At 33.9% G+C, this 27,415-nt stretch overlaps 1 protein-coding gene across 1 annotated transcript; it reads right to left on the bottom strand.

Moving 5' to 3' along the window:
• Positions 1 to 22,318: 22,318 nt before the first annotated feature.
• On the bottom strand, positions 22,319 to 26,444 carry LOC149143431 (putative disease resistance protein At5g47280). The gene is made up of 5 exons (XM_089447538.1): positions 25,271 to 26,444; positions 24,757 to 25,178; positions 24,106 to 24,464; positions 23,622 to 23,827; positions 22,319 to 23,434 (listed from the first exon to the last, which is right to left on the bottom strand). The coding sequence occupies exons 1-5, from the start codon at positions 25,998 to 26,000 to the stop codon at positions 22,596 to 22,598; spliced, it is 2,556 nt and encodes an 851-aa protein (XP_089303664.1). The 5' UTR covers positions 26,001 to 26,444; the 3' UTR covers positions 22,319 to 22,595.
• Between the last annotated feature and the right edge of the window lie 971 nt (positions 26,445 to 27,415).

Raw genomic sequence — 27,415 nt, 5'->3', positions numbered from 1 at the left:
TTGTGGGGTTGGAGGAAAGAGCAGAGAACTTAAGGACAAGAAAAAGGCAATCTAGCCGCAATTCCCTGTGGTCTGTGGGGCTTTTGTACTGTTTTATCTAGGTCACGCTTTCAAGGAAGTAGAAAACATGTTGAGTCTATGATTTCCTAAGTTCCCAGGGAGACAATTTGATCCTTTGATGTGATAAAGATTTTTACCACGACAATTAAAATAAAGGTGTTCACTAAGGAAGATGATCTCTTTGACGACATTTTCCAGCAGAAGAGCACACTCAGAGACATCTTACACATGGCCCAAATCTAGTTTGGCCCAGTAGAATTCCAAGAGTTTAAACTCTACAGAGAACGAAGATTGGCAAATGTCCCCTTGGACAAATTGCGTGTAGAACCAATAAGGGAACCCACTCCCAGCATTAGTATGAGTGGAAGCTCGAGGCAAGACAAGTCTAAATCTAAGTCTGAAAGAGAATCGCCAGAAAGGTCTAGACGGTCAGAGAGCGATCACAACAAGAGTGAAGGATCAGTCAGGGATACTGCCCAATCCAAGGAGAATCCTGAGCAGCAAGTGTTGTCGCCAACACAGGTGGAAATTCCTGCTCCCCTCATCCAGCCAACAAAGCCATTAAGAATAGAGCTGGAGAAAGAATGGGAAAACTTTAATGAATTGATCAACACGGAGGAGCAAAACATGGAGACACCAAGGAATCCAGCACAGACAATCACAAAAATGGTGATTGAAACAGTTGTCAATGCTCCAGAAACTGAGCACATTCCCATAGCTCCATCATCTGAAATTATACTAAAGATAGAGGAAATCCCTCCTCTAGATGTGTTTTACAGTCTGCAACACAAAGCTGTGATCAGGAGACAGAGAAAGAGGCGAAAACTAGACAGTGTGCTCTCTCCTAAAGCAGAGCTGCTGGATGTCCTTTGGCGAGACCCTACCACTGATCCGACAGAGAACCTGACTAGATTATCCCAAATCGCAGGAGCTTATGCTTCTGCTACTATTGACAAAGCATCCAAAATTCAACTATTTCTTAAAGATAAAGAGGATAAAATCCTATTTTTGCAGCAACAGTTACAACAGGCCAGTGTTAGACAGGAAGCAAAAGAAAAATTGGTAAAGTTACAACAGGACTTCCAGAAAACGCAGCTGGGTTATCAAAGCAATCTGGTCGAAAAAGAACAACAATCACGGGCCATGTTATAAATGCACAAAGATGAGCCTAAAATCATATAATTTGTCACAGAAGCCCTTGCCCTGAATGATCAACTCTTGTAATAGCAGGAAACGTTTTGCGAAACAATATCGCAATGGAACTCTCACAGCGAAATGAGCGACAAAATCACAAGTCAAGTCGTAGATTTGCGACTTGATTATGATTTAATTTATAATAAATTTTTTGACTATTTGAATTGACAGGAATCAGAGGAAGGCAAGAAAGCAGGGTTGCCCAAGATCAATGAATCCCACAAAGAAATGTTGTTTAATAAATGGGATGCACAGATCAAAAAAGCAGAACAGGCAGCAGAAGAAGCAGCGACAGCAGCAAGAAATGTCATTGACTGTGTCAATCAATATCTACACAAAGCCAACCTAATATCGGAAACCGCTCCAGGATTTCTCCCAAAAACACAACAACTGCAAACAAGTTGGAGACAGAAAGCTGAAGAAAAGGCAAAGTCTATTAAAAATTTTACTAAGTTAAAATGGGACACTTACTGGAAATATTTGGTGAAACCACACAGTCAGTGTATGACTCTGAAGTGCCTTACAAATTCCGCCGAAAAGATAGTGCCAACGCTTGTTGATTCCGTCTTCGCAGGACAATTAAAATTGGAGGTCGGCCAACCGACACTCCTGAAGCCGATGCTAGATGCTTGCGACTTAAGAGAACAGATGCATAGTTGATCTTTAGATACAGTTTCAGTTTAATTTCATTTTATTTTTTTCTTTAGATGAGGATGGTCATTTAAACCTCCTCCTATATTTTTGTAATAACTATTTTTAGTCTTTAGTTAGTAGTATTTAAACCCCTCTCATGTATTTAGAGAAGGGTCCAGAAATTTATCAAAAACAGTTCTTCAGAACATGCACTTTTTCCCCCCTGAGGAGGTTTTGATAAATGAATGGAACAAGATTTATTTATATCTGTGTTTAATGTCTACTACTGAAATGCACTTCTATACTCTTAGTAGATATTGAATTATGAGAAGATAAATCTATATTGCTGAAGCTCATGAGTAGGACTTATTATCAATGGTACTTTTATCTCTTAATGATTTCTGCTTATGCGTCAAGTGATATGTTATTTTCAGTTGTTTATATATGAAGGCCTGAATGTTCAGTTATCATTTGGAACTTTTGTGTGGTGGTAACTATTCTTTTATGCTAAGTGTATGAATAACTTACTATGCGATATGCTTATCATAATTGTTTCGGTTAATTTGTTATATGAAACAATTTACTTTTAATGGATTCTTTTCTCATAGCAATTAAATAATCTTTATTACCAATTGCTGTTGGAAACTATTTTAGATCGCATAAGTGAAGAGTTAATCCCGGGATAGTTTTTAGAATTAGATGTTTTCGTTCATTAGAATAAAATTGCATGTGTTAGATTAGATTTAGATTAAAAGCATTCTCTTTAGAAACTTTTAGAAAGGAAAACATCATCCCTTAGCATCATCACAAACAAATTGGGAAACTGGTCCCATTATCCCCAGTCGGAGCCACTATCCCAAACGGAAAAGGAGCTGCTTTCAAGGTCCGGACCGGGTGGTTATCCCCCTTGTTGTAGAACTGATTTTCGAGGCTTCAACAGAAGTATAAGTGTGAGAGGTGTGGTCCAAAAGTAAAGTACTCGTAAGTTGGTAATTTTCATTTCAATGAACCTTGTTGGTGTTGCACGATCAGAAGGCTTGATTCTCCTTAACTCGAGTGAACACTATTGGTGCATGACAGTTGGAAAAAAAAAATCAAATCAAATATACTAGTGGTTGAATGAATAGCCTAGTGAAAGTGTGTGTTGGTCTAGTTTAGGCAGTGGCGGTTGAATAAGGAGGCCACTAAAATATATAGGAAAGTGGGGATGGAAAAATATTGAATAGAATTGAATACCTTGAAAGAATATACTGAGAATGAGATTGGTGCACGGCTTAAGATATAGAGACTCCTTATATATATATATATATATATATATATATATATATATATATATATTGTGTGTGGCTTAAATTACACAAATTCCATATATATACAAGGGCTAAGTTTCTACATTTATCTTCTACGGCTGAACACAAATTCTTGGTACATTAAAGAAATGAAGAAAGGAAGTAAGGCTAAGAAAAATGCTCCACAACAATAGTGTGCGGGTCATTTTGTGGAAAATGTTGATGGAAAAACCCGAAGAGTAGGCTTGTTTTCAGATACCGTATGTACCAAAGATGTTGGACTTCCCTCTTGGGAGTCAATTTAGCAATATTTTGAAGATGAGGAGCCTAAATTTACCACTAGAATAGTCACAACCGATGATAAAACTTTTGTCTCAGAAGCTATTGCAAGGGATGCTGCCAACTCTTTTCTTCAAAAAATTGCAATTAGACCACAGTTATTTCCATATACAAACATGGTTCATTGGGTAATTGATAATTTAGAGATCTCTGGGAGACTCATTTAAACTAAAAGGGGAATAGTGATTAATTCTTTCGCCAGTAAATATCTTCAAATTATGTATCATCTACCAAATCCTCATTATACATATAATAAGGAGTATGCCGAGGCTTTTATAAATGAACATGGAAACTTTTCAGAACCTATGAGGAAATTGAGGAAAGACCCAAACAAACATAAAGGGGAGGAATCTAGTAAGTACTCACTTGATTCCATCACTTCTGCGTTTTCCTAAGTAGTAGCCATGATGTGTCAATTTCATGCTCAACCTAATGTGTCAAAGTTCTTGGACACCTGGATACCTCTAATCGATGGTTCTTCTGAAGGCTTCATATTTGATTGGGCGACCATCCTTTCTCATAACTTAGCTACTCATATCTTATCTTTTTGGTGAGCTAGAATTATTTCTAAAGATTAGCTACCCCCTTTTTACATGTCCTCTTATATTATGGATGCCCTATGTTTTTCCATGGATTTTCCTGCTATGGGTTGGAAATTGACCATTCAAGATCCAAAGCCTATTCACATCTATGATGATAGCCTATGGGAGACCAAATACTCTAAACATTTCTATCAGATTTCTCACAAAGTAATGATTCTAATATATGAAGCCATTTTTTAGTCTCATCCACCTTATATGTCTCAAGAGGCCATGGATGACCTTCGAAAGGTTAGAATTGGTTCGATGAATAGTTATTTACTTATATCGGATTCTAGGGCAGCATTTCCCATCCTCACATTTTGCCTCTATTTATCCCAAATAAATTATTAAGCAGGGAAGTATCTTATCAGACAGTGGGCTATTGTATCACTAAAGTGTTTAGGGAATCAAGCAAGAAGACATGGCCTATTTTCCCTATCAGATTTGGCATATTCGCATTGGCTAATTATTGCCATGCTGAGAAATAAATATTGGCTATTCAAGCTCTCAAATTTCCCACTGCTCCTAACAGAAAATATGATCCCAGTACAGTTGTGAATAATTTTATTGCTTCCCAAGGAATCAGACAATTTTTCCATGAAGAAGATAAGTTAGATGACTTGTTTGCACAATCCTCCTCTTATGCATATGTACTATAGCGAGTAGAACAACAATTGATTGTAGAGGAGAAAACTCATTTTATGCAATATAGAACTTCCAGTATAACCAATCTTCCACTAGATTTACTACAGCTAACCCTGGAAAAGTCATCAGTTCCAATTGTTCAACCTGACAGTTCTTTGCAACAGTGGTTCCTCCTCGGGATCAGTGAGAAGTTGTTATAGTTTCTTCTACACCTCATGTAGAAGAATTAATTTTTAATCCTAAATTAAATGAGGCCTAGAATGAGTTTAATATGACTCTTAATCCAAAGACCGAGAGTCAAACTACAATTTATCAAATTGCAACTTCTTCACAACAAGTTGATTCTCATAATACTTCTAATAATTCTGAACAGGATACCAAGTCATGATAAATTAACGATAAGTCCTCTATTCTTGATGAGAAGGATATTGAGATTATTCCTATTTTCCCTACTTTACAAGTTACTCTAAATGTTGAAGACATTCCTCCCTTGGACATTTTCTATAGTCCCAAGCATAAGGTTGTGGTCAAAAGGGGAAGGAAAAAGAAAAACTTGATCAATCACAGTCATTGATACCTAGCAAGGTCTCTTCTTTCAAAGTTCTATGGAAAGGTTGTTCTACTACACCAACAAAAGAATTAGGAAAGTTAACCCAATTCACAGGGGCCTATGCTTTTGGCTACAATTGACAAAGTTGTAGAATTCCAAGAACTTCTAAAGGAAAAGGGATAAAATATTATCTCTGTAATCTTCAACTACCTTCCAAAATTTTGGGGACAAAAATACAATTGTAATATTGGGTTTGTAAACACCAAAATTTTAGGGACTATGCCAAAAATTTGGAGTTTGTTTTAGATATGGTTAGTCAATTTGGTGAGGTTTGCATTGATGTAAAAGAGCCAAGAGGGTTGTTCATTGTAAAAAATTTTCATTACATGTTGATTGTGTGTTAGGTTTACTGAGTGACCTAAATTATATTTTTTTTACATGTGTTTGGATTTGAAATTGTACATGCTTATGGAGATTATTGTACTTTCATATTTTAAATTGGTTAAGTAACTTATAATTTCACAAGCACTTAACTAAGGATCATTGTGAGGCACAATCCAAGTCTATTACTAATCATTTTGGTAACCCATCAGGTGGAACAATATTGGTGTTGCATGCCCTATGAGTGCATAATGTGACCTGATTTGTGTGGGTCTCCCTGGAGCTATGATAGGTGATATCATAGCAAGTTTTCCAGGGACTTCTTAACTCCACTCTTATCATCATGATACGTGATATCGAGAGTTGAAGTGAAGTAAAGTTAGTTTGGTGTTGTTGTCATATCCATTATAGTTTTTATTAGTGTAGGAGGAGACTATAAGGTACATTTTACCATTACATCCAAGGCAATTGATGTTCAAGGGGAGTATCATTACATGTGTAACAAGTTGGTGTATCAATTGAAATGATAACAACACTAGTAGTTAGGTGAATTTAGGATTCTTGGAGTGATAAGTTCAAATGGCTAAATCGTAGCAGAGAGATAGTGACATGAAGAAGGACCCTAAGACCCACAAGATGAAGAAACATTTGGTGGATATCGAGAGGGTTGTGAGTTAATTGATAGACACATTATAGGACCTGATGATAGGAGTCTAATAAATAGAATATAGATTAAAGGATATAGAGAACAAGTTGATGATCTAAATAGAGGAGGAATGACCTGTTATAGAGTTTTATAGAGTTGATGATCATTCGACAAAAATTACAGGATTAGGATAACACGATCGTTATATTGAGAAGGATATTGGGAAACAATTGTCCAACACTTCTATGAGGATTAAAATCAAAGAACCAGAGCCATATGATAAGGTGAGAAGTGCAAATGTATTGGAAAATTCCTATTTGGGATGTGAAACAATACTTGGATCAAATGAGTGGGAGTTCTAATGAAGCCAAGATGAATGTTGTAGCCATGTTTATAATAGGAACCGCTAAACTATGGTGGAGAAACTCACTCAGAGAACTTTGTAGCAAGCCACATCATGAACAGGATATCTAGATGGAAGATTTTAAGGTTCTCTTGTATGTGTAGTTTGGGTTTGGCAACCAAGTGTTGATGGCTTAGTACCATTTAAATATCCTTGAAGAATTCATGGAAGATCCAGATATATAACAAAGAGTTTTTGGGGATCATGTTGGAGATCAAGGATATGTCAGAGAAGCCATATGTTGTTCTATTTTATGAATGTACTACAGTCATGGGCATAGAGTGAGTTGCTATGACAGAATTTTCAAAGCCTTGTAGTAGTCATCACCACTACTGATAAACTATTGGACTATAGAGGCGAGGGGAAGTATGATCCAAAGAGAAGTGAGAGGGAGCATGGTGACAAGGGTAAGAAGATGAAAGAAAAGGGGAATTCGAAGGTGTCAACAATGGAAATATGAAGAATATGGATGCATAAAAAAGAATAAGCCAATAATGCGTTGGATATATGCCAAGGAACATTATGTGAAGTATTGTCCTTTGACAGAGAAGTTGTCAGCTTCGGAGCAGATATAGAAGTCGACAATTTGAGTGATACAAGTGCTAGGTTTGGTCATGGAGGTTTAGTCTGCATCTTCACAAGTTCTAGGAGGAACCCATCTGAGCTATATTCATGCATATATCAACGAAAGGAAGGTAGCAACGATGATTGCCAGTGAGATAGTGCATAACTTTGTTAGGGAAGATGTTGCGAGACAACTTGGATTAACACTTCATCCACACATACATCATTGAAGGCTGTGAACTTAGCAAAGAAAAAAGTAGTCGTTATAATCAAATGTATGCTAATCAAACCAGGAGATTTACAAAGCAAGACGAATCTCATCATTATTCTTTTAGATAACTATGAAATAGCGTTTATTAGATTCATAAACACAAAATTATTACCTGGACTATAAACACACTATAAAACATAATGTTCCATACATTCAATAAATTCGTAAACATATAAAATATCATAAACTTTATAATTTAAACATTCATTTAAAATCTTAAACACGGAAGATCTTGCACCAATCATAAACATATAAATTTAGTATGTTATAATTTTTTATGTTATTAAAAATAAACCATATAAAACTTAAAACTTTCATTTTCATTTTTTTAAATAGTTTTTTTCATTTTCATATTTTTAAATAATTTATATATATATATATGCATACATTCTTTAATCACTAATTTCATTTTTAATACGAAGTAATTTAGCTTCAAATATGAAACAATTTTTATACACAGAGTAAAAAAAATATTATAAAAATTTATACAAAATATCTGTTCGAATCTGAAACACAATATCAAAAGATTCGTTAAAAAATTTCACCGTGTATGTTGCCATGGTCGATGATAAATTTCCCATAAAATATTTAATGTATTCATAATATTAACACGTGGCAGGAACGCATGTTGAGCGTCTCATGACACGAGGAGCAACGTGGATTGAAGTGGAGCGGAGCAGGTAAAGGAATAAGTCAAAACCATATTGCCATAGCAGCAAGGGAATCCAATTTAATATTAAAATGAAAATGCATTGAAGCAGGTAGATAAAAATAATAAATAAACAAATAATTAACACAATTACATTAATCAATAGGATAGATAAACGTGAATAGCCTTATATCAAACACATATATTAATGTTATTATTAATAATATTAATGTTATTATTAATAATATTAATATAAATATAAGAATCATATTAATAATAATTAATATTATATTGTTATTATAATAATAATAAAAGAAAGATAAAATAAAAATTATATTTATTGTATCTAAGTTTCTGTGATTTATAATGAATTAAGCAAAGTCTTTTGGTAGAAATCATATAAGAGAAATTTTTGGCCTATGCGTTTCGAACCAAGTATGGTTCGTGATCAGGACCATGAAGAGATAAACCATGGCAAAGGCTTAAATAAAGAGCAATGTAGAGACATAATTTCAAGTAACAACTATATTTGAACAATAATATTTAAATTATGAGATTAATTTATTAATATATTAAAAAATATTATTAAGTAATGGTTATATTAAACGACTAGTTTTTGAAAAATAATATTTAAATTAATTTATTAAAACCAAATATTACTAATTTATTAAAAATAATTAATAAGTAATGGCTATAGCCATTTAATAATAATAAACCAAAGGGAATAATATTAAACTCAACGAATTAATATTATAAATACAAGGTATATAAACCCTAAGATAAATATTATAAACCCAAGGGAATAATATTAAACCCAATGGATTAAGATTATAAACCCAAGGAATATAAACCCTAAGATAAATATTATAAACCCTAACATAAATATTTGTCACAATGAGACATTGGAATATGGTTGACCGTGATTTATTTTCTTATTGAGACAAATTAATGCTAAAATAAACATGGTTGACCATGATTTAACATCATTGATTTCCATACTGAGACTTTGTTTATCACAATCTGACATTGGGTCATGGTTGAGCATGGTTGATCATGGTTGATTTTCATATTGAGACAACCTTTGGCACATTGTGACATTGGACCATTATTGACCATGGATGACCATGATTGTAAACCCAAGGGATTTATATTAAACCGTAGCATTAATATTATAAACCCTATGAATGATATTAAACCAAATAAACCGAAGGGGTGAATATTGTTGAATTGAGGCTTCTGTGATCCATATCAATTTAATGAGAAATTTTTCGGCGTAAATCACATGGAATTTTCATTTGTCGATGCGTTTCAAACCAACAAGTGTGGTTCATCGTTAGGACAAGTTGAAGAATCAAATCCAGCTTCGCATATTAAATAGTAAGAGAAAAACATCCAACGACTATATTTCTCAAAGGCTAGTTTGACTAACGGCTAAATTTGACTGGGAAATGGTTAGTTGATAGGATTAAGGGCACGACCTTTATTTTAATAATTAAGCCAATTCCAATGAATATTAAATTGATAGTTAGTTATATATTTATTAAAATAAAGGTTAAAGGGACTTAAAATAGATAAATTATAAAATAAATTAATTTAATAGTTAGTTTAAAAATTATTAAATATATAAATAATTAGTTAATTTTTTATTAAAAAGTTAAAGGGTTATTTAATAAATTAATTATAAAATAAATTCAATTTAAATTATAGAAATTAATAAATAAGTCAATTCTAATGAATATTAAATTGATAGTTAGTTATATATTTATTAAAATAATAGATAAATTATAAAATAAATTAATTTAAATTAATAGTTAGTTTAAAAATAATTAGTTATATTTTTATTAAAAAGTTAAAGGGTTATTCAAAAAATATATATTAAAATAAAATAATTATAAAATAAATTCAATTTAAATTATAGAAATTATAGGGGGTTGGAAAGAATATTATTATTTTTATTATTATTATTATTTATTATTAATTATCATGTTATCCTAGATTGATAGAATTATTAATAGAGTATTGAAAGGGATAATTGTATTGTAACCATTAATATAATAATATTCAATTAATTTTATTATTAAAGTCGAAAACCTATAACCTAAGTAAAAAATAACCCTGAAGAGCGACTAAGAGGCGAAGGCAGGGACCCAATAGCTAAAGATTATCCATAAATTAAATCAAACAACTCATCAAAGATTAAAGGCCAAAGAGAGAAGGATACGGGAGGAGATTAGACCAAGAACCAGCTAAAAAGGAGGGAGGGGAGGAAGGGAAGAAAATGACTAGGAAGAGAGGGATGGGATCCAGCAACTACTAATCTTCCATCTGTCTTCTCTATTGAGATTGTTCGGTCTTTTTTCAATCTCAAGGGCTTCCCTAAATTTGTGGTGATGGAACTGCGAAACTTTAGCAATAACACTCGCCTCCTCTATACAAACATGATGTTTGGTACTCTCTGCATGCTCAGCTAAAGCGGAAGACTTGGTTCTCCTATGCTTGAGGTCCGTTGCATGCTCACTAATCCTTTGATTAATGGAGTGACCAGTCTCACCAATATAGGGGGTCCCACAGGGACAAGGAATAATATATACCCCTTTCATATTGTTACGGTCGATATGATCCTTCACAGATTTGAGGGACTTATGAATGGTGTTGAGAGGTCTAAAGGTTGAGGGGACATTATGCTTCCTAAGAATCCTTGCAATCTTATCAGTAGTCCCCTGTACATATGGAAGATGGACACCTGAGACCCGCTCTTTCGGTTCTCTTTTAATGAATTTTTGGCAGCTTTGAGGAAAGCTTTCTGACCCAGGTACTTACTATAACCATTCTCAACAAAGACATTAAGGAGGTGGGATTTTTCTTTCTCAAAGCTCTTTTCATCAGAGATCCTCAAGGCACGAGTAGCAAGGGTGTTGAGAACACCCAACTTCTGAGCCGGGAAATGGTGGGAATTGGCATGAAGATACTACTCCGTATGTGTTTTCTTTCGAAACACTTGGTGGGAGAGGGAGCCATCACTATTCTTTGAAATAAGAATATCAAGGAACGGGAGGCAACCATCAACTTCTTGTTCCTTGGTGAACTTAATGGCAGAGGATTAACTGTTGAGATGATCGAAGAAGAGATCTAACTCCTCTTGGCCATGAGACCAGATGACATTAGTGTCATCTACATACCTTTTCCAAAGCTTCGGCAGGAGGCGGGCCGAGTTTAGAGCCTTGGATTCAAAATCTTCCATAAAAAGATTCGCTACGACAGGGGATAGGGGGGAGCCCATGGCAACACCACAGGTTTGCTCAAAGAACTCTCCTTCAAAACTGAAGAAGGTAGAAGTGAGGCAGATCTCAACTAATCGAGCAGTATCTGGATCTGTTAGGTGGTTGATCACCTCCATGGCCTCATTTATAGGGATGCAGGTGTACAGGGAAACTACATCAAAACTAACGAGAATGTCCTTGGGGTCCAGCTTAATGCCCTTGAGCTCATTAATAAAGGAAGCTGAGTCTTTGACGAAGGACTTTGTTCGGCCAACTAAGGGTTTAAGCTTTAAAGCAAGGAATTTAGCAAGAAGGTAGGTAGGACCACCAATGGTGTTGACAATGGGCCTAAGGGGAGCTCCTTCTTTGTGAATCTTGGGGAGCCCATAGATCCTAGGAGTGATGGGATTGCTCTCAATGAGCTTATGGTGCAAGGAACACACAGATTTATAGGATTTAATGGCAAGGGCCACATTCCTAGAAATCTTCTTTAAAGGGTTTTTGGGAAGCTTCTTGTAGCTTCCACTATTATGAAGATGATCCAACATCTTACAGCGGTAATCAACCTTGTTGAGAATGACAGCAGCCCCACCTTTGTCGGCTTTCAGAACAACGATATCATTGTTCTGGTTTAGGGATCTAAGGGCTACAAATTCTTCCCTACTAAGGTTGCTCTTAGGGGGCTTTGCCTTCCTCAGGATTACAACACAATCTTGCCTGATAGTGTTTTTAATATTATCAGGTAAACCTCTAATCCCGAATTCTATGTCACAAATAATGTCATAAATATCAGGCAAACCTTTAATCTCAAATATTAAATTAATTTATTTTATAATTTATCTATTATTTTAATAAATATATAACTAACTATCAATTTAATATTCATTAGAATTGACTTATTCATTAATTTCTATAATTTAAATTGAATTTATTTTATAATTAATTTATTAAATAACCCTTTAACTTTTTAATAAAAATTTAACTAATTATTTATATATTTAATAATTTTTAAACTAGCTATTAAATTAATTTATTTTATAATTTATCTATTTTAAGTCCCTTTAACCTTTATTTTAATAAATATATAACTAACTATCAATTTAATATTCATTAGAATTGGCTTAATTATTAAAATAAAGTTCGTGCCCTTAATCCTGTTCAACTAACCATTTCCCAGTCAAATTTAGCTGTTAATCAAACTAGCCATTGGGAAATATAGTTGTTGGATGTTCTGCTCTTACTATTTAATATGCGAAGCTGGATCTGATTCTTCAACTTGTCTTGACGATGAACCACACTTGTTGGTTCGAAATGTGTCGACAAATGAAAATTCCATGTGATTTATGCCGAAAAATTTCTCATTAAAAAGAGGTGAATATTATAAACTAAAGGGAATAATAAACCCAAGGGATTAATTCAAAAACCCAAACGTATTATAAACCCAAGGGATTAATATTATAAATGCAAAGTATATGAACCCTAAAGGGATTAATATTATAAACCCGAGGAAATAATAAACCCAAAGGATTAATACTAAAAACATAAGGGATTAAAAGTCGAACGGATTGATAATATAAACATAACAGAAAAATATTAAACCCGAGGGATTAATATTACAAACCAAAGGTATATAAACCCTAGGATAAATATTATAAACCTAAGGTAATAATAAACCCAAGGGAATAATAGTAAACCCAAAGGATAAATATTATAGACCCAAGGAATATAAATCCTAAGATAAATATTTGTCACAATGCGACATTGGAATATGGTTGACCATGATTGATTTTCATATTTAGACAATGTTTGTTACAATGTTATGTTGGATAACAACTGATCATCTTGACCATGGTTGACCATAGTTGACCATGATTGAACCCAAAGGTATTATAAACCGAAGCGCATAGTATTAAACCCAATGGATTAATATTATAAATGCAAGATATATAAACCCTAAAAGGATTGATATTATAAAACCAAGGAATTAATACTAAAAACCCAAGGGATTAATATTAGAAACCCAAGGTATATAAACCGCAAGATAAATATTATAAACCCAAGGGATAAATATTATAAACCCGAGGAATATAAACCTGAAAATAAATATTATAAACCCTAAGATGAATATTTGTCACAATGCAATATTGGAATATGGTTGACCATGATTGATTTTCATATTGAGACAATGTTTGTCACAATGTGATGTTGGACAATGGCCAACCATCACTGACCATGGTCGATCTCCATATTGAGACAATCTGTGTCACAATGCGATGTTGGACCATTGTTGACCATGGTTGTGATAATGTGACATTAGACCAAGAGACAATCTTTGTCACAATGTGTCCATGGTTGTTGACCATGGTTGACCATGATTGACCATGTTTGACCATGGTTGAGACAACCTTTGTCACAATGCGGCGTTGGAACATGGTTGACCATCCTTGATTTTTATATTGAGATAATGCTTGTCACAATGCGACATTGTTTGATTTTCATATTGATAAAATCTTCATCGCAATGTGATGTTGGACCATGGTTGACCATGATTATAAACCTAATGGATTTATATTATACCCAAAGATTAATATTATAAACCCTATGAATAATATTATACCCTAGGAATATGAAGCCCTAGACTGATAAACCCTATAAATTATTAGTTTATAGGTTTTTTAATGAAACGAAATAAGAATTTGTAAATTCATAAATTCATTTACTATAATCTCATTTGAATATATTAAAATTTTAAAAAATATATCATGTGAAATATTCTAGATGGAATTTTAAATCTATGAAATTACAATTTTTTAATTTATAATATATTTCAAAAATTGATAATTAAAAAAAAACAAACAAACACTTATTTTATATTTTTAGTTCATTTATTTTACTTATAATCAATTTACAATATAATATATTTAAATTTTTAAAAATAAAAATACATTTCAAAACATCAACCATAATTTCTAAATTTCATAATTTATCAATCATGGAGGAACTTATCATGGAACTTATTAATATAAACAAAGTACTTCATAGCTAAAATATTTCAATGTCATATTAAGTAAAATAGTTCTAAGACAACTAATATGTACAATGAAAAGACATACATTTTCATGGTAAAAACATTTTTAAGCATTTCAAGTAATGCTATTATTTTATATTTGGGCTATATTTTTTCATCAATTTTATTTTTTAGATGCAAACATTATTTTTCAAATTTTTCATTTAAAAAAAATTACACAAGAAGAAATTATATCACTCTAAACACTTCTTAGATTTGTGATTAAAATAGATCAAAATTGTTCTTTTGAGAAAAAACTAATAAGATCAACTTGCAATTTTAAAATGTGTTATTGAATGATTGCTAATTAATTTTAGAGCACAAATTCATTCATGCTACTTTACCTAATTTTAAACTAATCCTACATTGAAAACCTAGGAGATACCAAATTCATAGTTGAGCTACTTTTATACATTTGCATTTGAAAATTAAATAAATCTTCCATAGAACAATCCTTCAAATCATTAACATCTAAACCACACAATTACTAAATTTATAGCAGTTACTAAATTTATAGCGGACACATAATTGATCTCGTGGAGATTCATGGCATAAGCTGGTCAAAGCTTGTACTCCTCATTTGTGTGGTGACACATATTCCTCTCACGAGTCAAGGTCCCGTAAGTCGACCTCGTGATCTAATATCAAATGCCCAAACTTCTCTACGAGGTTGTCCACGTTAAATTTTCCACTATCAGACACGTGTGGTAGTGTACAAATATATGTATGTTTAGATACTGGTAAAGTAGGCAGAGAAGTAAGTTGTTTCCATGATTATAGAAAAATACCTTGTTATACATGGTATGGAAAACTATGTCATTAATCGAAGAAGACGTAACATTAACAACTTGTATCCCACATTCTTCTAGTAAGAGTAAAAGATTGGAGTAGACAATATGATCTTGGAACATGTTGAGGGACATCTTAACGCCAGAATGGATGGAATTTATTTGAATGATAGAATACATTGTTATATATTTTATTATATATAAATGAATGTTATAAATAATAATGAGGAACTTAGCATGGAGGAACTTATTAAAATTGGAATAATCTCAAATCCCTAGGAAATTGGTGGGTGGGGAGCCATGTGGCACAAATCTAATTTTTTTCATTTATTAAAAGTAATGGACCATTTTTCTATTCCCTTGAGAATCAATCTAAGTCCTCAATTAAAAAAAAAAAGAAAAAAAATCAACAACCTTCCTTCCATCTAAAGTTCCTATCGACAAATTATTTCAAAAAAAAAGTAATCGACTATAATAATATTATAGTGGAGATGTATTTTTAGGCTTCTTACGAAATGAATTTTTCACGATATTTTTTCTAGTTAAGTTTAATGAATTTTTCACGATATTTTTTCTAATTAATTTTAACTAAAATCTAGTAGGCCTTTTAAGAATTTGAGTTTAAGTTTTTATCATAGAAATCGAGTGTCTGATATTTTTCCATGCATTCAAAAATATGTTTTAAATAACAAAAAATCATTTAATAAAATTAGACTACATATTGTTTTAAGAAAAAAAAAATTAAAATACTTTTAATAATTTTATTTTTGAGTGTGATTGGGAACTCTTTATGTATAATTAATATTTTGTTTTAAATTATTTTTATATATTTATTAATAAAGGGTAATAAGTCATCTTATATTGATAATGATAATTATTTCGATTATTAAATACATTATAATAAGTTTTCTTACCATTTAAATAACGAAACTTAATAAAATTTATAATATATTAAAAAAAATAAAGTTTCAAATACAAATATTTGATTGTATTGCATGTTAAAATATTTAATCTTTTAAAATTAAATATACAATGGGAAGTAGTTCTATTTTTTTAGTCTTTCTACAGAGAATGAAATTGTGTTAATATTGAAGATCAAATGTGGGGATCAGAGGACTATCCAAATATGTTTGATGAGGAATAGAATCAAATTATTTTCAAATCTATAGAGTTGGATGAAGTACACAGGGTACTAAAATATCTCCTCAAAGATAAGTGTTATGGCCTGGATCGCTGGATAGTTGATCTTCCCTACATTTATTCAATCTCATGGGGAAGGAACTTATGAATATGGTTGAAGAATCGAAGATCACTGAGAATATTATTGGAGCCATAAACTCAAACTTTATTTCTCTCATTCCAAAGACCCCAGATCCCGCCACCAATATGGAATTCAAACCTATTTCTCTATGCAATATTACATACAAACTCATCTCAAAAATCATTGTGAAGCGCTTGAAGTCAACTCTCTCGACCTATAGCACCCCAGAACAATATGGTTTTCTCCACAACCGTCTAATTCATGATGCAATGGCAACGGCCCAAGAATGTATACATTCCATCCACACGAAGAAAATGGAGGTGCTAATCATGAGGGTTGATTTGCAGAAAGCATATGATTGCATGGATTGGACGTTTTTGCATATATTGACAAAGATTGGATTGGTGATGTACAATGTTGAATGGATTAATGTGTTACTTCGGTACAGTTTGCAGTGTTGATCAATGAATATCCTGCCCATCTTTTCCATGCTAAAAGGGGTTTACAACAGGGATGCTCATTGTTACCACTTCTATTTATTCTTGTTACGGACGGGCTCAGTCACAAAATCCAAGAGGCACAAACTACTGGTCTTTTTTGTGGCATAAATATGGGGAGGAACACCAAAATATCCCACAACTTATTTGTCGATGATATCCTCACTTTCGGGATGGTATCCAAAGCACAATGGTTGGCTCTGCATTATATCTTTATGAGATTTGGTGAGGCATCTAGATTGCAAGTTAATGGAGGAAAATCACTTATCCTTTACTCTGGCAGAGACCGAGAGGTGATTGAATTTATTGCTGGTATATTTGGTGTGGCTACAAAGCCCCTGTGTGAGGGTTTCACATATTTGGGACACAGACTCAAGCCCAACAACTATAGGACTAATGATTGGCTATGGATACTAGATAAATTTTGTCAGAAATTATTTGGCTGGTCTCATAGATGGCTCACCCTGGGGGGAGATTCACCCTTGCACAGTCGGTTCTTCAGCAAATCTCACTTTACTAGGCACACTTATTTATGCTTCCTGCATCCATTGTATCCAAAATCCGGAGCATTATGCCACATTTCATCTGGGATGGCACTGGCAAAGGAAGAAAATACCATCTGATAAAATGGGAGAAGATCATTATCCCGAAAGAATATGGAGGATGGGGGATACTAGATGTGAAATTTTTTGGATGTGCCCTATTGATTAAGTCATTATGGTGTGCACTATTTCGATAGGGTACCTAGAGGGACATCGTTTGGGAAAAGTACCCAAATCACAAAGAAGCATTGGTATGGATCAGGGATGGCTCTATAGGTAAAAAATTTGGCTCTTATATCTGGTTGAGTTTTAACAAAATCAAGTTATGGCTCCTCCAGCAAATCTGTTGGTCTTCTAGTACGAGTAATTGCATTCTTATTGGTCTATATAACACACTGGGTGTCAATCCAACGAACGACCTCTCGATGGACATCATAGACAGATTACATGCCAAAGGGTACTTCTATTTGGCACAGGTTATTCATCACTGGCATGGGAGGTTTCCAGTTTGGAAGATGGCAATTGACATTGGGTTGACGGGACATAGTGTTGAGGTTTGGGATAACCATATAATGGAACTCAGAAGGACGAGCTTGTGCAGAACAGAGAAGGGTGATCATATTTCATGGGCTGAGACTTTTTACAAAGGTATAGTGGTGGTTGTGGAAACTTACAAATACATAATGTGCTCCAGACTCTCTTTAAACAACAAAACATGGTTCCAGAATATATGGAGAATGAAGGTCCCTACTAAGATCATTCTATACACTTGGTTGGTGTGGCAAGACAAAACCTTGACTTGGGAAAATCTACAAAAGAAGGGTATACATGGACCAAGATGGTGTGTACTATGTCATAACTCAACTGAGACAAATTTACATCTACTGCTGGAATGCCCGATTGCATCACAGGTATGGCATTGTACTTCTCTTTTTTTTAATTTCCCTAGAAGAAGTTACATCTCAATTAAACAATGCCTGTGTTGGTGGAGCGAGAGAGGGAGAATACACCAGCCTATCCCTCTCTTCATTTTCTAGGAATTATGGAGAGGTAGGAACAAAAATATATTTGATGGTATTCCCATAAACACTCACAAGATTTGTTCAGTGAGAGAGGGAGAATACACCAGCCTATCCCTCTCTTCATTTTCTAGGAATTATGGAGAGGTAGGAACAAAAACATATTTGATGGTATCCCCATAAACACTCACAGGATTTGGTCCAACATTGTGATGTGGATGGGCGCACAAGATATAAGTCCGCATAAGGATAAAGACATGAGTTACCAATATATACATCCATGCATACAATTCCCTGTAGGTTATTTTGATGGCACATCATAGGCATGCATATGTGGATGTGGAGCATGGATTCAGATATGTCACATGAAACAATACAAAATACACTAGCACAGTGGCATTGGCTCGAGCATGAGGGCAAATTTTATGGCATTATGGGGTCTACTTTGGTTTGCAAAGGAACTTTCTATGGACACAATCCACATATATGGGGATTCCAAATCTCTAATAAACAGAGTGACGGGGAATATTACTTTTTCTCCATCAAAACTTGAAGGTTGGCTTAACCACATACATAATGGTTCTCAAACAGTGCTTTGCGCACATCACTCTCCAACACATATTAAGAGAGTCTAACTCTATGACTGATTCTTTGTCAAAAAATGGTCTTTCTATGCCCACTGACACAATGCATTTCCAATTCCTAGTGGACAACACTCTCGTAGAAGATGGCTCCATTCCACTTCCATAGTATTTATTATCCTGTCTATGTCAATTTAATTGGCAGAATATTTACATATACTTGACTCCAAACTGAGACCTATACTCATTATGATAGTAGGTCTATAACTTTAGTACTCATTTGAACTTTCGTGCTTAGATGTTTTTGGGCCTTATAAGTATCAGACATAGAGATTTCCTATCTCAGATCTGATTAACTAAATGCAATGTATATTTTTTTTAATATACCAATATTTTGTCCTTCTGGAAAAAAAATATTTAATTTTTTCACATTTCATAAATACAACAATTAAATAAATTTACAAATTTTTAACATATTTTGGCTAAACTTTACCGAGATCAACCATTTATTGAAATTAATTAAACTATTTCTTCTTTAAACTATATAATAATGTATATATTTTTATATATTTTCGAGTTAAAAATATGATTAAATCCTCTAAAGATTAAGAGAGTTCATCGACATTTCGTTAATCAACAGGTTTGTCTTTACCTATTTTAAAAAATTGCACAGGGCATCATCTTTCTTGTGAACCAACTTGATATTTGATTTAAATGTTTTCTTTTTAAATAATTAAAAACAATCATGCAGATAACGTCTTCTATCTTATTCAAGAAAACGTGGTTCCATTGGGAAAGGGAGGTATATTCAACATCTAATAACATGAGGAACAACGCGGAGTGGAGTGGAGTAAAAAATAAAATAGCGTTATGTATTGTTTTAGAATAAAGGTTTTAGAATTTTTATTTAATTATTATTAGTTAATAGATGGATAGAAATTTCAAGAATTGAGATTTATTTAAAAGATAGTTGTTTTTTTTTTTTTTTAATTAAAAAAAATATTATAAAATTAAATTAAATTAAAATATATATAAATTAGTTTGATTGTGTAATGAGGTATTGTTTTTTGAATATTGGTGTTGATAAGTTATTATATTGTAATAAAAGTTATTTACAAATTAATAATTTTTATGGTAAAATGAAATGAATTTTAGTGATTAAAAATTTTGATCTAATTTTTCTTTTTATATATATGTTTAACTCATATATATTAATTTTTTAATAATAATAATAATTTAATATAAAATTATAATTTAGTTAATTTTTATGTTTTTTAAAATCTAATATATATAATAAAATAAATGTTTTAATACTTATTATTAGTTAATACTTATAATATATATAAAGTCAACCATCTTTTTATGCAAAATAATCTTATTATGTATCTATACAGTGATATGTATTTTTAGCTGCCCCGCTTGCATTTTTGTACTGTTTTTTACATGACCTAACACTAATATTACCTACACACTAGCATTTAAAATGAAGGATGGATGAGCCTATTTTATTTTTCTATAAGATGTTAAATTATTTATTTTGTTGTAAGAGTATTTTGGGGAAAGAGCATTATTATTATATATATAATAGCATTATATATATAATAATAATAAGAGCATTATTATTATATAATTAATAATAATAATTTAATATAAAATTATAATTAGTTAATTTATATGTTTTTTTAAATGTAAGATTATTATGAAATAAATATTTTAATGCTTATTATTAATTGATACCTATAATATATAAAATCAACATCTCTTTGTGTACAAAAAATTATTGTGTATATATACAATAATATGTATAGCATTTAACATGAAGCATGGATAATCCTATTTTATTTTTCTATTATTTGGTTGGTAAGAGCATTTTGGGGAAAATATATTAAATGTTTGATATCTTCAAGTGGTCATGACGAAACATGTTGCACTTGGAGTCAATCCATCATCCCAGACGAGCTTCATTTCGATTTTGAAGTCACAAATATATTTCCACTGTTGTATCATATTGGGTTGTCATGTATTTATTTTTATTCAAAGGTCAGTAAAATTTGAGAATTGAACGAGAATGAGTCGGGTTTTATTTGATTTTGTTGTATTTTACTGGTAGGTGCACAGTAGGTAAGATTGTGCAATGGATGGAAATTCTTCCGTATTGGAGAGTATCCTATTCCAGAAACATAAAATTTTTAGCTGAATATTTACACAATATGAGCACACTCTGGGCAATGAGAATCTTGTCGTTGTTTACAATGTTCGAAAACAATTTACCTTGTTACCATAGAAGTTGTATCATATCTTAGTACCATAGAAGTTGTATCATATCTTAGTACCATATCTTTGATAAGATATAGACTCCATATGAAGACCCAATGTATAGGTGGCAAGAACCATCGAATAGTTTTTTTTAACTCATATTCATATAAAAGCTTATGTTTATGTTGTAACCTTAGATGGTATAACGCAAAACATTTAAAAAATAAGAGAGAGTATGTAAGGATAGTCCATGTGATGTTAAAAAAAATATAGGAAAAATATTCCTATAACATTTTATGTTTGTGCTCTAACCTTTAATGTTGAGATGATATTTGAAGTAATGTTAAACATTTAAAAAATGAAAGAGTATATAAAGATAGTCCATGTGATGTTTAAATATCATTATATTCATATAAAAATCTTTAAGTTCTAGTGCATGCAAGGAGCCTCATATTGGATTACTTGTAAATCTAGCACATATCCGGATTTCATGTATAAACCGCACCAATCCATACACAATGAGCTAATTCATAAATAATTTGAATATTTGCGGAATAGTAGAGTTGTATTTTAGGCTCGGAAAGTACACTGAAGTAATGGCTCTTCAAAGACATAGGTTGTGTAGAATCAAGCAACTAGCCCATGTTTTATCTTAATAATCACTCTAACGAACAACATATTCATAACTCTCCAACAAGTTTAACCATCAAGCCAGTCTTAACTAAAGGGATCTGCAACAACATCAAGCCACTTTAAATTAAAGGATTTTGTTATTGGAAAGACAGAGGAGCCAAAACACAAATTTCACACACAAAATATAGGTGTTGCGACTCTTTTATTAATCATATAAAACTTGATTGATTACAATAAACCTGATGAGAAATATTTATATGATTTCAACTAGAGATTCACCTAAAATAACTTGACATGCAACCACATACTAAATTCATCTATCACTTAACTCGACTTGACTCAACACTCAATTAATTGACTCTCTAATTTTAAATTATTCTCCTACTAAAATTAATTAACTATTTTAGAATGAAGCAACTGGCCCATATTTTATTTTAATAATCCCTAAGTCTCCAAACTAAAGGGCTAAAGGGCTCTGCAACGACATCAATTATCATCTAGCCAGTCCAAACTAAAGGACTCTGGAACAGCATCAAAGATGGACGACCACGCGGCTCGAGACTCCTTCTCGGCCGACTCCTTCTCGGCCTCGGAAATGATTACACGTTCCAAAGATCTTGGTTTGACATTAGGCAGCTTCAATCGTGAGCACTCCCTCATGTCCAACGTCTTTAGATTGGGCAGGTGATCAAATTCGGCGGGAAGGTCTTTCAAAGAAGTGCAGATTGAAATATCAAAATATTCAAGTTGGGCAAGTTTGGAAATGGAAGGTGGCAGCCTTGACAAGCTTGGACATGCAGACAATCTCAAGACCCTCAGTGAGCTTAACATTTCCAGGTCAACTGGTAAGTTTTCGATGAGATGGCAATTGGTAACAGACAACATCTGGAGGGAAGTTATGCTGGAGAGTTTGATTGGTAGCTCCCTCAATTCACTACAGTGATCAAAATTAATTTCCAACAATTTTGGAAAGTTCAAGGCTTCAGATTCCTTATCCTTATCCACGGGAGTGATGTTTCCAAGGTCCCCACCGAGACATATATACAGCTTTTCCAACCTTTCCCAGGATCCACAGTTCTCATAAAATGAAGAAGGAACAATTAACTTATAAAGAAGTACAGACCTAATCTGAACAGATGAAGGAAAGCTGGGCAGCCCACTAAGTGTCACACGCTGAGAGCTGTAATTGTATACGATCAAAACCTTTAGGTTTGACATGTTCTGTAAAAATGTCGGAAGACAGTATTGCTTTGCGTCAAAGAATAAAGTCAAAGCTTCCACTTTAGGAAAATTTATTTGACCCCAATCTTCCTCTTTCATTGCACCTGCAGATCCCAAAAATGTAAAAATCAGTTGATAAAAATGCTTATGAAACCACTTAATAAGGTTGGAATAATGGTAAATTGAACCAGTAAAAATGCTTATTAAACAGTTCGGAAAAGTAGGAAATTGAACTGTTAATTATTTAATCTTTAGACAGGGAAAGACCGCAATTCTCATGAGCGGGCCAACCTGTATGAATTGAAACAAACTGAGCACTAGATGACTGAGCAGCACTTAGCCATTCTGTGGGAATGTTGGCCTCCTTGCGAGGCATGAAAAGTCTCTTACAAAGAATCTTGCTATCCTGGTTTGACAAACGGAGCGCTAAATCCCGCATTACATCATGCTGAGAAAAAGAAAGCTCAGAAGCGCAGTGATATTTAATGGCCGCACTCCTACACATCCAAATCTTGACACATTAACCGATGAAATAACAGTGAACTAACCGATGCAATGATGCTGAACTCATAGGGTTCTCTTGATCTCTAGTTTGATAGGAGCCTATCAATTTATGTTATCTTTCTTTTATGAATTTTAACACCTGATAATAAATATGAACTTTTCTGCAAAGTGCGTGCTCTAACGATGCCACAAGCACAGGAATTTAATTTGAGAAACAAATAAAGCCGTGGAAGCAATGATTAAAGGATGCAGATGAAAACAAGTTTAATACCCTTCGCCATAGCCTGTGAGATGCATGAGATTTCGGCTCGCAAGTTCTGACAAGACATCAAAAGCTTCCAACCATGTCATCTCCCGGACATATATCCAAATGTCCAATAATGAACAAACGCCGAACCTTCTACCTTTGGGAAATGCCCCCAAGTCTAAAAAGCACTCTCTCTCTTTCTCACTGAGGATATCTATACTTGTTTTTAAACGACAAAAAAGTTCAGCTTCGTGATCTTTCGAAATAGTTTCAGATTTGGAAAGCTTTTCCTTTACAATCTCCCATTTTGGCGGGGGTTTACTGTGCAAAGAACTTCCAATCACCTTGAGGGCAAGTGGTAGACCCTTACACTCTGCTGCTACCTACAAATTTAGCACCAGTTGAAATTTTATGTTTGTTTTCTACATAAATACTCTGTATTATAACTTTAGCAGGAGATATATTATACAGAAAATGCTCTTTCCTATTGATTGCAAACCTATTATCTTGGTAAGATTAAAATACTAAATTTGCTTTGTGGTACTCATGAAATGAACCTTTGCAACCCAAAGAAATTGGATTCGATGACTATTCTGAATCTGAGGTGCACATCAACAGTAGGATAGATAAACAGTTCGGTTCCATAAGATTATGAATAGAATGTTTAATTCATACCTCTCTAACGAGATCTCCATTCGCTGTCGGTGGAATCGAAGCCTGACCAAAGGCCCAGAAACAGAAAAGTGATAGGGCATCAGCATCATTCAACACAGGTATCTCATACACTCTACCATGTATATTTTGAATGATGGAATTATGTCTGGTTGTGATAATTGTTTTGTATCCTTCTGCTGTAAACAACAGGTTTTTCACAATTAAACCTGGCCAAACATCATCCAAAACCACCAAAGTTTTCGGATGTGCATTTCTATTAAGATTATTCTGCAGTTGGTTGCGTCCATACTCTATGCTCTGGAATTTAGGCTTTTTACCACCAAATATGCTATGGCACATAATCTCTAAAATCTTGCAGACAGCGTTTTCATTTCCATGAAACTGTGAGACGATAATGAAATGTATATTGCTTTGAAAGGTATCTGAAGATCACAAAGAGAATAAACCTTACAAACTAAGATTGTGAGAAGACAAAATGGAACATTTCTTTAAAAAGAATTGGCATTGTTGTTACCTTTGACTCCAGGATCGTGGCAAAGTGCTGATGCAAGAGTGGTTTTGCCGCTCCCGCCCATCCCCGTTATTCCAACGATATTCACATCCCTCTGCTTGAGAATTTGTTTGACCTCATCGATACGCTTATACAAACCCAATTCTTTCTCTGGCATACCCGGGACTTGGGAGTTGAAGCTGTTGGACCGTTCAGCGGCTTGAGCTCCATGTATCCCATCAATATTGGTCTGAGTTGGGCTGATGTTTTGAAGGATCATAAGTTCCATTTGTACCACCTTTCGGTGAAGATTCCTAACCTCTTCCATTATTTGCTGCAAACCAAGGGCGAGGTTGGGCGAGCCTTCCATATGGATGAATTCATCGATTTTCTCGCGGAACTCGCGGATTTCCTTCGCCGCATTGAACTTTTCCTGCACGGCAAACATGTTTGTTTGCTGTGCTTTTTGCGCCCGCTCAATGGCACTCTGCAATACGCCTTGAAATTCTTTCAACCGTTGATATCCCGGTGCTGATAAATCTGATAAATTTGGGTCGGAAGCTCTCTCTACCATTTTATCAGTGTAACGCTTGAGCAACGAGGCAGTTTCCTCCAGTTTTTTAGCCCATTCTTTGCAGTAAAAAATGTTGCAAAAAATGGGTTTTATCCCCTTCAATACTTTCTCTGCAACTATTTGAGTGGGTACACCCATGACGGCTCCCATGGCTGCCTCTCCCCATTTTTCCAAAGACATACTCGATTCCAGAAATGGGTACAGATTCGAGAAGCGTTTGAGATGGAAATCCCAATTCAGTTACGGCTATACAATTTCGGTCTGTCCCTCGAAAACAATGAAAACCACTAACTAGGGGGATGGAAAGGGAGCTGCGATTAGGTGGGATGAAGGTAGCAGGGACTCGGGAAGCATATGTCAACAGGAAGCGGGGATCCGGGGTGTTTCAATGGACATTGGCCACTAAATTTGTTGGATCAACCTACGCGGGTTGTGGGCAACTTCGCAGAAGAGGGAAAACCAAGCTTTGGAGAAAGGGTTAGAACGCGCGTTGGCCGTCCCCATGAACTTTCGATATCTTTATACTTGTTGGACCATGCTTTTTTAGGGCGCGGACAACTTCGCAGAAGGCGTATAACCTACTAGCTTCGTCGAAGGGGTCGAATGTATGTTGGCCTTTCGCTCGAACTTACGGTATCTTTATGTTTTGACAGGAGACTGGAATTAAAGTACTTATGAACATTTGTTTATGCATTTGTAGCCAAGGAGTTGTCATTTTCAAATTAACCGGCAATCTCAACAATGGAGTGATAGCTACGGACTTGGTTTTAATAGTGACTCAATTTTTTCCAAAGCAGAGTGGCTGTGAAATTTGTTAGAGTTCTATGGTAAGTTTAACTATGCACCTTGTGCACATTTTCACTTTTCTTAGTGTTCCCATAGTTATGATTATTTAAAGTTTTATGATTAGTGCTTGGTATTACTTTCCAGAAAACTCTAGAAGTTATTTTTGTTGTAGGTTTATTGTTAACCTAGTATCAATTTAGGTTATGGTATGGGTGAATTATCACTTGTAAATAATGCAATTATTGCACTTTTCTAGAGTATGGGACAGTCATGAGATTTCTTCTGGTAGATCTTGTTACTCTACAATATTTTAGATCATGTTACTTTATAGTATTTGAGTTTAACAAGGTGTAGTGATAAGAGAGTGAGTATTGTTTAGTTTTTTTATTGTATTATAAGTTAATTGCATTTGGCATTCTTGTCTATTGTTAATACATTCTCGAGTCATTTGCAGGTAAGGATGATTGAGGCTTACCTTCATGCTAACAAAAATGTTTATGGATTAAAATGAGGTGGCCTCTGTTGGGTATACGACCAAAGTCCCACATTGACTAGAGGTGGGGAGGATCATGGATATATAAGGATGGACAAATATCTCCATTGGTATGAGGCCTTTTGGGTAAGTCCAAAAGCAAATCCATGAGGGCTTAGGCCCAAAGTGGACAATATCATACCATTGTGGAGATATGTGGTGTCCAGAGTCCCAACAAGTGGTATCAGAGCCATGCCCCGAAGTTAGCCAAGTGGATGAATCCTCGGAATACCGAACGAAGGTGGTGGGCCCCGGTAATATCACGATGGGATCCGTG

This window comes from Pinus tabuliformis, chromosome X, assembly GCF_031772625.1.
Source record: "Pinus tabuliformis cultivar Carrire ecotype Pingquan chromosome X, CPIR1, whole genome shotgun sequence".
Taxonomy (NCBI): Eukaryota; Viridiplantae; Streptophyta; class Pinopsida; order Pinales; family Pinaceae; genus Pinus; species Pinus tabuliformis.
Note: the sequence above shows the minus strand (reverse complement) of the source record. Positions and strands in the feature narration are given on the sequence as shown.

What these genes read in the sequence shown, in the direction of transcription:
- LOC149143431 (XM_089447538.1), bottom strand. Translation starts at nt 26,000, where the DNA reads ATGTCTTTGGAAAAATGGGGAGAGGCAGCCATGGGAGCCGTCATGGGT. An exon ending in ATGGAGATCTCGTTAGAGAG is followed by an intron (nt 24,465 to 24,756) that starts GTATGAATTAAA and finishes CTAAATTTGTAG; the next exon opens with GTAGCAGCAGAGTGTAAGGG. An exon ending in CTCACAGGCTATGGCGAAGG is followed by an intron (nt 23,828 to 24,105) that starts GTATTAAACTTG and finishes TTGGATGTGTAG; the next exon opens with GAGTGCGGCCATTAAATATC.